This window comes from Scyliorhinus canicula, chromosome 3, assembly GCF_902713615.1.
Source record: "Scyliorhinus canicula chromosome 3, sScyCan1.1, whole genome shotgun sequence".
Taxonomy (NCBI): domain Eukaryota; kingdom Metazoa; phylum Chordata; class Chondrichthyes; order Carcharhiniformes; family Scyliorhinidae; genus Scyliorhinus; species Scyliorhinus canicula.
The window spans coordinates 270912071-270925191 of record NC_052148.1 but is presented as its reverse complement, the minus strand read 5'-3'; the positions used below and the strand labels follow the sequence as shown (position 1 = coordinate 270925191).

Sequence of the window (13121 nt, the reverse complement as noted above, 5' to 3'; positions counted from 1 at the left end):
CAGCATCGTCTTTCAGAATATCCTAAGGTTGCATCAAGATATACTCCGATTGAAAAGCGGTACATTGAAAATACAAAAATTAAAAGAGGTCGTTTCATTTTCCCAATTTTCAGACTTCCTTGCCAGCTTTGCAATCCTCGGAGATATTCCCAATCCTCCGAACCCAGCCTCATTCACCCCCTCAATTTCCATCGCTCCATCATTGGTGACCGCGCCTTCAGCTGTCTGGGTTCTGGACTCAGGAATTCCCTCCCTAAACCTCTCTGTCTCTCTCTGTCTCCCTTGGTCTCTCTCTCTGCCTCTCTCTGTCTCCCTCGGTCTCTCTCTCTGCCTCTCTCTGTCGCTCTCTGTATCGCTCTGTCTCTCTCTGCCTCTCTGTCTCTCTCTGTCTCGCTCTGCCTCTCTCTGTCTCACTCTGCCTCTCTCTGCCTCTCTCTGTCGCTCTCTGTCTCCCTCGGTCTCTCTCTCTGCCTCTCTCTGTCGCTTTCTGCCTCTCTCTGTCTCGCTCTGCCTCTCTCTGCTTCTCTCTGTCTCTCTCTGTCTCCCTCGGTCTCTCTCTCTGTCGCTCTCTGCCTCTCTCTGTCTCTCACTGTCTCTCTCTCTGCCTCTCTCTGTCTCTCTCTCTGCCTCTCTCTGTCGATCTCTGTCTCTCTCTGTCTCCCTCGGTCTCTCTCTCTGCCGCTCTCTGCCTCTCTCTGTCTCCCTCGGTCTCTCTCTCTGCCTCTCTCTGTCTCTCTCTCTCTGCCTCTCTCTCTGCCTCTCTCTGTCTCGCTCTGCCGCTCTCTGCCTCTTTCTGTCGCTCTCTGTCTCTCTCTGTCTCCCTCTGTCTCTCTCTGTCTCTCTCTCTCTGCCTCTCTCTCTGTCTCTCTCTCTGCCTCTCTCTCTGCCTCTCTCTGTCTCTCTCTCTGCCTCTCTCTGTCTCGCTCTGCCTCTCTCTGTCTCCCTCTGTCTCCCTCTGTCTCTGTCTCTCGCTCTCTGCCTCTCTCTGTCTCTCTCTCTGCCTCTCTCTGTCTCTCTCTCTGCCTCTCTCTGTCTCTCTCTCTGCCTCGCTCTGCCTCTCTCTGTCTCGCTCTGCCTCTCTGCATCTCTCTGTCTCGCTGTCTCGCTCTGCCTCGCTCTGCCTCTCTCTGTCTCGCTCTGCATCTCTGTCTCGCTCTGCCTCTCTGTCTCGCTCTGTCTCTCTCTCTCTGCCTCTCTCTGTCTCGCTCTGCCGCTCTCTGCCGCTCTCTGCCTCTCTCTGTCTCCCTCTGTCTCTCTCTGTCTCTTTCTCTCTGCCTCTCTCTCTGCCTCTCTCTGTCTCTCTCTCTGCCTCTCTCTGTCTCGCTCTGCCTCTCTCTGCCTCTCTCTCTCTGCCTCTCTCTGTCTCTCTCTCTGCCTCTCTCTCTGCCTCTCTCTCTGCCTCTCTCTGTCTCTCTCTGTCTCTCTCTGTCTCTCTCTCTGCCTCTCTCTCTCTGCCTCTCTCTGTCTCTCTCTCTGTCTCTCTCTCTGCCTCTCTCTCTCTGTCTCTCTCTCTGCCTCTCTCTGCCTCTCTCTCTCTGTCTCTCTCTCTGCCTCGCTCTGTCTCTCTCTCTCTGCCTCTCTCTGCCTCTCTCTGTCTCGCTCTGCCGCTCTCTGCCTCCCTCTGTCTCTCTCTGTCTCCCTCTGTCTCTCTCTGTCTCCCTCTGTCTCTCTCTGTCTCTCTCTCTCTGCCTCTCTCTCTGCCTCTCTCTGTCTCTCTCTCTGCCTCTCTCTGTCTCTCTCTCTGCCTCTCTGTCTCGCTCTGCCTCTCTCTGTCTCGCTCTGCCTCGCTCTGTCTCGCTCTGCCTCTCTCTGTCTCGCTCTGCCTCTCTCTGTCTCGCTCTGCCTCGCTCTGTCTCGCTCTGCCTCTCTCTGTCTCTCTGTCTCGCTCTGTCTCGCTCTGCCTCGCTCTGCCTCGCTCTGCCTCTCTCTGTCTCGCTCTGCCTCGCTCTGCCTCGCTCTGTCTCGCTCTGCCTCGCTCTGTCTCGCTCTGCCTCTCTCTGCATCTCTCTGTCTCGCTCTGCCTCTCTCTGTCTCGCTCTGCCTCTCTCTGTCGCTCTCTACCTCTCTCTGTCTCGCTCTGCCTCGCTCTGTCTCGCTCTGCCTCCCTCTGTCTATCTCTCTGCCTCTCTCTGCATCTCTCTGTCTCGCTCTGTCTCGCTCTGCCTCTCTCTGTCGCTCTCTGTCTCGCTCTGCCTCGCTCTGTCTCGCTCTGCCTCTCTCTGTCTTGCTCTGCCTCTCTGTCTCGCTCTGCCTCTCTGTCTCTCTCTGCCTCTCTGTCTCTCCCTCTCCCTCCACCTGTTAGACACTCCTTAAAACCTGTCCCTTGATCAAGCTGTTGGGCATCGATCCCAATATCTCCTTATGTGGCCCAGTGTCCAATGTTGTTTGATAATAGCTCCTGTGAAGTTCCTTGGGCCATGGTGATATGTTAAAGGTGCGACATAAATGCATCTTGCCGCTGATGTTAGTGATCCCTCACTGAGGTACGTCTATAGATAGTCACAACCCTGCATTCCTGCACCCACCAGAGATTATTTATTTTGAGCCGCGATTTTGAGCGTTGCCCAGATATTCAGCTGTGGCACCTTCCATGACAAGAAACCTTTGGGCGGGATTCTCCCTTCCCCAATCGGCAATCAGGCAGAGAACCCCTTTTAACGACCGAATCGGGAGCGGTGTCTGTTGTTGAATGCTCCGTCGCCTCCAAAACGGCGTCATCAAGGAGCGCGCCGCACACCGTTTGGCCTCAGGACCTCACCTGAAGGCTCTCCCCCGATGCTCCGCCTCCGATGGGCCGAATTCCCGACGGCGCAGGACACATGTGGTCTCGGCTTTTCGTGCGGCGGCTGCGGACTGTGTCCAACACCATCACAGTGCCGGGGGGAGGAGGGGGGGGGAGCGGGAAGAGCGGGGGGGGGGGGGGCGAGCAGGGGGAGGGGGGGAGCGGGGAGAGCGGGGGGGGGGGGAGAGCGGGGGTGGGGGGGGGGTGGGGGGAGGAGCGGGGGTGGGGGGCCATGCTGCTGGCCGGGGGGGTTGGGGCTTCAGCGATGGCTGGGGACACTGGTGGGGGATGACCAGGGGCGCACTATCTGCCAGATCGGGTCCGCGCACGCTAAATTGGCCCTTAATTGGAAAAAATGAATTGGGTTTGCTAAATGTAATTTTAAAAAAGGAGCAGGTCCCCTGTCATTGCGCTCAGTGATCCCCCTGTCAGTGATCCCCCTGTCAGTGATCCCCCTGTCAGTGATCCCCCTGTCAGTGATCCCCCTGTCAGTGATCCCCCTGTCAGTGATCCCCCTGTCAGTGATCCCCCTGTCAGTGATCTCCCTGTCAGTGATCCCCCTGTCAGTGATCCCCCTGTCAGTGATCTCCCTGTCAGCGATCCCCCTGTCAGTGATCCCCCTGTCAGTGATCCCCCTGTCAGTGATCCCCCTGTCAGTGATCTCCCTGTCAGTGATCCCCCTGTCAGTGATCCCCCTGTCAGTGATCTCCCTGTCAGTGATCCCCCTGTCAGTGATCTCCCTGTCAGTGATCCCCCTGTCAGTGATCCCCCTGTCAGTGATCCCCCTGTCAGTGATCCCCCTGTCAGTGATCTCCCTGTCAGTGATCCCCCTGTCAGTGATCCCCCTGTCAGTGATCTCCCTGTCAGCGATCCCCCTGTCAGTGATCCCCCTGTCAGTGATCCCCCTGTCAGTGATCCCCCTGTCAGTGATCTCCCTGTCAGTGATCTCCCTGTCAGTGATCCCCCTGTCAGTGATCCCCCTGTCAGTGATCTCCCTGTCAGCGATCCCCCTGTCAGTGATCCCCCTGTCAGTGATCTCCCTGTCAGTGATCCCCCTGTCAGTGATCCCCCTGTCAGTGATCTCCCTGTCAGTGATCCCCCTGTCAGTGATCCCCCTGTCAGTGATCCCCCTGTCAGTGATCCCCTGTCAGTGATCCCCCTGTCAGTGATCCCCCTGTCAGTGATCCCCCTGTCAGTGATCTCCCTGTCAGTGATCCCCCTGTCAGTGATCCCCCTGTCAGTGATCCCCCTGTCAGTGATCTCCCTGTCAGCGACCCCCTGTCAGTGATCCCCTGTCAGTGATCCCCCTGTCAGTGATCCCTCTGTCAGTGATCCCTCTGTCAGTGATCCCCCTGTCAGTGATCCCCCTGTCAGTGATCTCCCTGTCAGTGATCCCCCTGTCAGTGATCCCCCTGTCAGTGATCCCCCTGTCAGTGATCTCCCTGTCAGCGATCCCCCTGTCAGCGATCCCCCTGTCAGTGATCCCCCTGTCAGTGATCCCCCTGTCAGTGATCTCCCTGTCAGTGATCTCCCTGTCAGTGATCCCCCTGTCAGTGATCCCCCTGTCAGTGATCTCCCTGTCAGTGATCCCCCTGTCAGCGATCCCCCTGTCAGTGATCCCCCTGTCAGTGATCTCCCTGTCAGTGATCCCCCTGTCAGTGATCCCCCTGTCAGTGATCTCCCTGTCAGTGATCCCCTGTCAGTGATCTCCCTGTCAGCGACCCCCTGTCAGTGATCCCCTGTCAGTGATCCCCCTGTCAGTGATCCCCCTGTCAGTGATCCCCTGTCAGTGATCCCCCTGTCAGTGATCCCCCTGTCAGTGATCTCCCTGTCAGTGATCCCCCTGTCAGCGATCCCCCTGTCAGTGATCCCCCTGTCAGTGATCTCCCTGTCAGTGATCCCCCTGTCAGTGATCCCCCTGTCAGTGATCTCCCTGTCAGTGATCCCCCTGTCAGTGATCTCCCTGTCAGCGACCCCCTGTCAGTGATCCCCTGTCAGTGATCCCCCTGTCAGTGATCCCCCTGTCAGTGATCCCCCTGTCAGTGATCTCCCTGTCAGTGATCCCCCTGTCAGTGATCTCCCTGTCAGCGACCCCCTGTCAGTGATCCCCTGTCAGTGATCCCTCTGTCAGTGATCTCCCTGTCAGTGATCCCTCTGTCAGTGATCCCCCTGTCAGTGATCTCCCTGTCAGTGATCCCCCTGTCAGTGATCCCCCTGTCAGTGATCTCCCTGTCAGTGATCCCTCTGTCAGTGATCCCCCTGTCAGTGATCCCCCTGTCAGTGATCCCCCTGTCAGCGATCCCCCTGTCAGTGATCCCCTGTCAGTGATCCCCCTGTCAGTGATCCCCCTGTCAGTGATCCCCCTGTCAGTGATCCCCTGTCAGTGATCCCCCTGTCAGTGATCCCCCTGTCAGTGATCCCCCTGTCAGTGATCCCCCTGTCAGTGATCCCCCTGTCAGTGATCCCCCTGTCAGTGATCCCCCTGTCAGTGATCCCCTGTCAGTGATCCCCCTGTCAGTGATCCCCCTGTCAGTGATCCCCCTGTCAGTGATCCCTCTGTCAGTGATCTGTCAGTGATCCCCCTGTCAGTGATCTGTCAGCGACCCCCTGTCAGCGATCCCCCTGTCAGTGATCCCCCTGTCAGTGATCCATCTGTCAGTGATCCCCCTGTCAGTGATCTCCCTGTCAGTGATCCCCCTGTCAGTGATCCCCCTGTCAGCGATCCCCCTGTCAGTGATCCCCCTGTCAGTGATCCCTCTGTCAGTGATCTCCCTGTCAGTGATCCCCCTGTCAGTGATCCCCCTGTCAGTGATCCCCCTGTCAGTGATCCCTCTGTCAGTGATCCCCCTGTCAGTGATCCCCCTGTCAGTGATCCCCTGTCAGTGATCCCCTGTCAGTGATCCCCCTGTCAGTGATCCCCCTGTCAGCGATCCCCCTGTCAGTGATCCCTCTGTCAGTGATCCCTCTGTCAGTGATCCCCCTGTCAGCGATCCCCCTGTCAGTGATCCCCCTGTCAGTGATCCCCTGTCAGTGATCCCCTGTCAGTGATCCCCCTGTCAGTGATCCCCCTGTCAGTGATCTCCCTGTCAGTGATCCCTCTGTCAGTGATCTGTCAGTAGGGTGGTTCACACTCCTGAGATCCCCCTGTCAGTGATCCCCCTGTCAGTGATCCCCCTGTCAGTGATCCCCTGTCAGTGATCCCCTGTCAGTGATCCCCCTGTCAGTGATCCCCCTGTCAGTGATCCCCCTGTCAGTGATCTCCCTGTCAGTGATCCCTCTGTCAGTGATCTGTCAGTTGGGTGGTTCACACTCCTGAGATCCCCCTGTCTTTCTCCACCACATTCCTGGGAAACGGAAGTCTCCCTTCTCTCCCAGATCTTTCTTCCCCCTCTTCTATTTTGCTGTTGACACCACCCCCCCTCCACCCAAACATCAGTTCCGACGGCAGGTCAATGACCTCTTTCTCTCTCACTCTGCCTCTGTCGGTCAGATTTCCAAAACCGGCTTTCCTGTGAGTATCTTTGCGCAGTTTTTTTCTTCTTGATTCTTGTCTGATTATCTCTGGAAACAATGAAACTCAAAATTAACAATGTGAAAGAAAGAGATCCTCACTCTTTGATGTTCTTCCCCAGTTCCTCATTATCTGCTGCACTCCATTTATCCAGGAGGGAATCTTCAACTGTAGCAATTCTCTTCATAGGAATGAACGAAGATTGATCTTCAGGAGAAACTGGAACCTACAATTGAGGAATAGATGAAGGATTGTATTTCAATGGGAAGATCCCTGACATGAGACGTTTGCCTGGAATATTTTGTCAAAATAAGGTTCAAGGTGCTCGCTGTTATGAATGCATAATTGGTTCAGCAACTCGACATGAGGAAGAGATTCCTTGTGAATTGTGAATGGTCACAAGACGCTGGATAATTTGCATTATACTCCCATTAGTCTCATAAAAAACAGGAGGTTGCCCTCAACCGGAGCTTCAAACAATGCTGTACTTCCACATTAGATCCGCATTAAACTCGCCACAGAAAGTTAAGGTTGGTACTTAACAGTGTAAGGAATATTCCTAAATTTATGTTCCTGTAATTCCATGCAACCCTCTCCAGCCCGGAAAGGAAATAATTAAAACAATGCAGTCTCATTCCTACAGGTATTAAATTGTTATTAGAGATATTTTCTCCAGAGGTGGCACGGGGGCTCAGTGGTTAGCACTGCTGCCTCACGGCGCGAGAACCCAGGTTCGATCCCAGCCCCAGGTCACTGTCCGTGTGGAGTTTGCACATTCTCCCCGTGTCTGCGTGGGTCTCACTCCCACAACCCAAAGATGTGTAGGCTAGGTGGGTTGGCCATGCTAAATTTCCCCTTAATTGGGAAAAAAATGAATTGGGTACTCTAAATTAAAAAAAAACAAGGGAGATTTTCTTGGATTTTCTCTTATTTCAATCTTACTTTCCTTCTCCTTATGGGCGGGGGGGGGGGGGGGGGGGGGGGGGGGGGAATTTTCAATGGGAATCCCATTGATAGTTCCGGAACCAGAAGATCCCATTCCTGGTCACCTCCGGGGGTTTGGGAGGGGGGGGGGGGGGGGGGGGGGTGGAAAATTCCCCCTCCCCCGTTTCTTTCTGTACCTGATTTGACTCCAATTCTCTGCCGACGTTCTGTCTCTTTTTCAATCCTTAGATGTTGTTGGTCAAGTGGTCAAGGAGATGGACCGTTGGTCCGCTGAAGTCCCAGATGCCCCATTGCCCTATGCCTGCTCACCGCTCCCCCCCCCCCCCCAATCCCCAGCAAGTTACGTTTTGTTTCTGTGCTGAAGGGACAGAGGCAAAGACTGACTAACTAACTGGAACAAACCACAGGATGTCCAACTAAAATCCGGGTCACCGATCTCTCTGGAAAACAGCTGTAGTCGGGTAACCCCACGCTGACTGCCAGAACATTGATCGCCACAAACGATGCAAACAGTGGCTCTCTAAATGAGCTTTTATCCCACGTTCCAAACCTTTTTTTTCCCCAGGCAAACTCCATCAATAAATATAAATGAAAAAAGAAACAATGATAAGACTTGAAAATAATTATTTTGCTTTATACAATATGGAGGCTACAAATGAAAATCGCTTATTGTCACAAGTAGGCTTCAAATTAAGTTACTTTGAAAAGCCCCTAGTCGCCACATTCCGGCGCCTGTTCGGGGAGGCTGATACAGGAATCGAACCGTGCTGCTGGCCTGCCTTGGTCTGCTTTCAAAGCCAGCGATTTAGCCCTGTGCTAAACAGCCCCTTAAGGGGTGTCCTTAAAATTATTTAATTAAAGTAATTATAATAAAAATAAATTGCTGGAATTGCTGGTCAATGTAGTAACCTACCCAGCCCTACAACCCTCTCTACACTCCTCCAGCTCTGACCATTCAGGCAGAGCTTTGTACAGAGTTAAAACGAATTAATGTTTAATTTTCGCCTGCTTCCTCAAGTTACTCAACCACCCCTTTGACCAAGGATTTCATCACCTGTCCTAATATCACGTTATGTGATTCAGTGTCAAACTTTGATTGATAACTGCTCACGGGAAAAGCTGCGAGACGTTTTCTAACATTACAGGTGCTATACAAACACAGGTTGTTGTTGTCAGCCATCGATGCCACCAATAGCCAACTAGAGATGCTGCTGAGCAGCATCACCAACAGGCGGTTTGTGGTAATGCGCAGGTTGAACATAAGTGATATTCTGGTGAGTTTAAAGACTGTCCGATTTCAAGGGGTTAGAGTGTGGTATTTTATTCATCTCGAGGTGACGAGATGGCCTGGTTCCAATGACTAAAATTATTGTGGGGTTCGTGCAATTCATTTTCAGATAGGAACTTCTGGGGATAGAATAGAATAGAACAGTACAGCACAGAACAGGCCCTTCGGCCCTCGATGTTGTGCCGAGCAATGATCACCCTTCTCAAACCCACGTATCCACCCTATACCCGTAACCCAACCCCCCATAACCTTACATTTTAGGACACTACGGGCAATTTAGCATGGCCAATCCACCTAACCCGCACATCTTTGGACTGTGGGAGGAAACCGGAGCACCCGGAGGAAACCCACGCACACACGGGGAGGACGTGCAGACTCCGCACAGACAGTGACCCAGCCGGGAATCGAACCTGGGACCCTGGAGCTGTGAAGCATTGATGCTAACCACCATGCTACCATGCTGCGGAGAAGACTCAATGTTGGGAGCACAGGTATAACATTTACCCACTGGAGTACAATGATGTTCGTTCAGAACTGGGGAGCAGGATTCCAGATCACGTCGATGCTGTGGGGCTTTAAACCAACGGCTGTGTTTGTTTCCACTGTAACCCGTTGCTGCATTTCAACATTTCAACTCCATCCAAAACTCTGTCACCCGTGTACTCAGTCACAGAAAGTCCCACTCTACAACACCCCTGAGCTCACTGGCCAACACTGCCTCCCAGTCAATCAACGTCTTTATTTTAAAATTTGCATCCTTTTTTACAAACCCCTCGACGACCTGCCCCCCCGCTCCCCTCTACCTCCGCCTCCACATCGTCACAACCCTCCACGATTGATATTCCTTCCTCTTTGACGTGGCACAGTAGCCCAGTGGGTAGCACTGTTGCTTCACATCGCCAGGGATCCGGGTTCGATTCCCGGCTTGGGTCACTGTCTGTGCGGAGTCTGCACGTTCTCCCCGTGTCTGCGTGGGTTTCCTCCGGGTCCTCCGGTTTGCTCCCACAGGTCCTGAAAGACGTGATGTTAGGTGAATTGGACATTCTGAATTCTCCCTCTGTGACCTGAACAGGCGCCGGAGTTTGGCAACTAGGGGCTTTTCACAGTAACTTCATTGCAGTGTTAATGTCAGCCTACTTGTGACAATAATAAAGATTATTATGATACCTGCCTTCTTGTAATTCTTCCAACATTGATGACCATGCTTGACCCAAGCTCTGGAATTCCATCCCTACACCTCCCTCCATCCCTCACTCACTCATCTTCCTACTTTAAGCCGTCTTAACATGGGCCACTTTCATGAAACCTTTGGTTAGCTGACCTAATATTTCTTTGTGTTGGTGGGTGTCCGACTTTATTTTGCACTGAGGTGCCCTGGGATGTTTCAGTATTTCTGTGGCATTATGGGGACGATTCTCCGATTTGCCAGCCGGGTTTTCCGCTGTGGCCCACCCTCTCCAGAAGCGGTACTCTCAATTCCCACAGCCGGCCAATGGGGTTCTCCATTGTGGCCATCCCACGCCGCTGGAAGACCCTTGGGCATGAGTGCACTGCCAGCGGAGCAGACTATCCTGCCGACAGAGAATCCTGCTGGGTGTATGTTTATAAAAGTTGTTTTGGTTATTGAACCCAATAACGCAAAGAACCTTAATGAGAAACCAGTGACAGACAGCACAGAAAATACCCACACAGAGATACCCACACAGAGATACCCACACAGAGATACCCACACACAGATACCCACACACAGATACCCACACAGAGATACCCACACACAGATACCCACACACAGATACCCACACAGAGATACCCACACAGAGATACCCACACAGAGATACCCACACAGAGACACCCACACAGAGACACCCACACAGATACCCACAAAGATACCCACACAGAGATACCCACACAGATACCCACACAGACACACCCACACAGACACCCACACAGAGATACCCACACAGAGACACCCACACAGATACCCACACAGAGATACCCACACACAGATACCCACACAGAGACACCCACACAGATACCCACACAGAGATACCCACACAGATACCCACACAGAGATACCCACACAGAGACACCCACACAGATACCCACACAGAGATACCCACACAGAGATACCCACACAGAGACACCCACACAGAGATACCCACACAGATACCCACACAGAGATACCCACACAGATACCCACACAGAGATACCCACACAGAGACACCCACACAGAGATACCCACACACAGATACCCACACAGAGACACCCACACAGATACCCACACAGAGATACCCACACAGATACCCACACAGAGATACCCACACAGAGACACCCACACAGAGATACCCACACAGAGATACCCACACAGAGATACCCACACAGAGACACCCACACAGATACCCACACAGAGATACCCACACAGAGATACCCACACAGAGACACCCACACAGATACCCACACACAGATACCCACACACAGACACCCACACAGATACCCACACAGAGATACCCACACAGATACCCACACAGATACCCACACAGAGATACCCACACAGATACCCACACAGAGATACCCACACAGATACCCACACAGAGATACCCACACAGAGATACCCACACAGATACCCACACAGAGACACCCACACAGATACCCACACAGAGACACCCACACAGAGATACCCACACAGAGACACCCACACAGATACCCACACAGATACCCACACAGAGATACCCACACAGAGATACCCACACACAGATACCCACACACAGATACCCACACACAGATACCCACACAGACACACCCACACAGATACCCACACAGATACCCACACAGAGATACCCACACACAGAGATACCCACACAGAGATACCCACACAGAGATACCCACACAGAGATACCCACACAGAGACACCCACACAGAGATACCCACACAGAGACACCCACACAGATACCCACACAGATACCCACACACAGATACCCACACAGAGATACCCACACAGATACCCACACAGAGATACCCACACAGAGACACCCACACAGATACCCACACAGATACCCACACACAGATACCCACACAGAGATACCCACACAGATACCCACACAGAGATACCCACACAGAGACACCCACACAGAGATACCCACACAGAGACACCCACACAGATACCCACACAGATACCCACACACAGATACCCACACAGAGATACCCACACAGATACCCACACAGAGATACCCACACAGAGACACCCACACAGATACCCACACAGAGATACCCACACAGATACCCACACAGAGACACCCACAAAGAGATACCCACACAGAGATACCCACACAGAGATACCCACACAGAGACACCCACACAGAGATACCCACACAGAGATACCCACACAGATACCCACACAGAGATACCCACACAGAGACCCACACAGATACCCACACAGAGACACCCACACAGATACCCACACAGAGATACCCACACAGAGATACCCACACAGAGATACCCACACAGAGATACCCACACAGAGACACCCACACAGAGATACCCACACAGAGACACCCACACAGAGATACCCACACAGAGACACCCACACAGAGATACCCACACAGAGATACCCACACAGATACCCACACAGAGACACCCACACAGAGATACCCACACAGAGACACCCACACAGAGATACCCACACAGAGATACCCACACAGATACCCACACACAGATACCCACACAGAGATACCCACACAGAGATACCCACACAGAGATACCCACACACAGATACCCACACACAGATACCGACACAGAGATACCCACACAGAGATACCCACACAGATACCCACACACAGATACCCACACACAGATACCCACACAGAGATACCCACACAGAGATACCCACACAGAGATACCCACACAGAGACCCACACAGATACCCACACAGAGATACCCACACAGAGATACCCACACAGAGATACCCACACAGATACCCACACACAGATACCCACACACAGATACCCACACAGAGATACCCACACAGAGATACCCACACAGATACCCACACAGATACCCACACAGAGATACCCACACAGAGATACCCACACAGAGATACCCACACAGAGATACCCACACAGAGATACCCACAGAGATACCCACACAGAGATACCCACACAGAGATACCCACACAGAGATACCCACACAGAGATACCCACACAGATACCCACACAGAGATACCCACACAGAGATACCCACACAGAGATACCCACACAGATACCCACACAGATACCCACACAGAGATATCCACACAGATACCCACACAGATACCCACACAGATACCCACACAGATACCCACACAGAGACACCCACACAGAGATACCCACACAGATACCCACACAGATACCCACACAGAGATATCCACACAGATACCCACACAGATACTCACACAGATACCCACACAGATACCCACACAGATACCCACACAGAGATATCCACACAGATACCCACACAGAGATACTCACACAGATACCCACACAGATACCCACACAGAGACACCCACACAGAGATACCCACACAGAGATACCCACACAGATACCCACACAGAGACACCCACA

The 13121-nt window shown here is 53.0% G+C and overlaps 1 protein-coding gene across 1 annotated transcript in view; it reads right to left on the bottom strand.

Moving 5' to 3' along the window:
• Positions 1-13121, bottom strand: part of LOC119963674 (probable E3 ubiquitin-protein ligase HERC4) — an 83706-nt gene that overhangs the window by 52562 nt on the left and 18023 nt on the right. The window contains exon 8 of the mRNA XM_038792992.1: positions 6395-6519. Coding sequence (XP_038648920.1) covers positions 6395-6519 — 125 coding nt within the window. The remainder of the gene's footprint in view (positions 1-6394; positions 6520-13121) is intronic.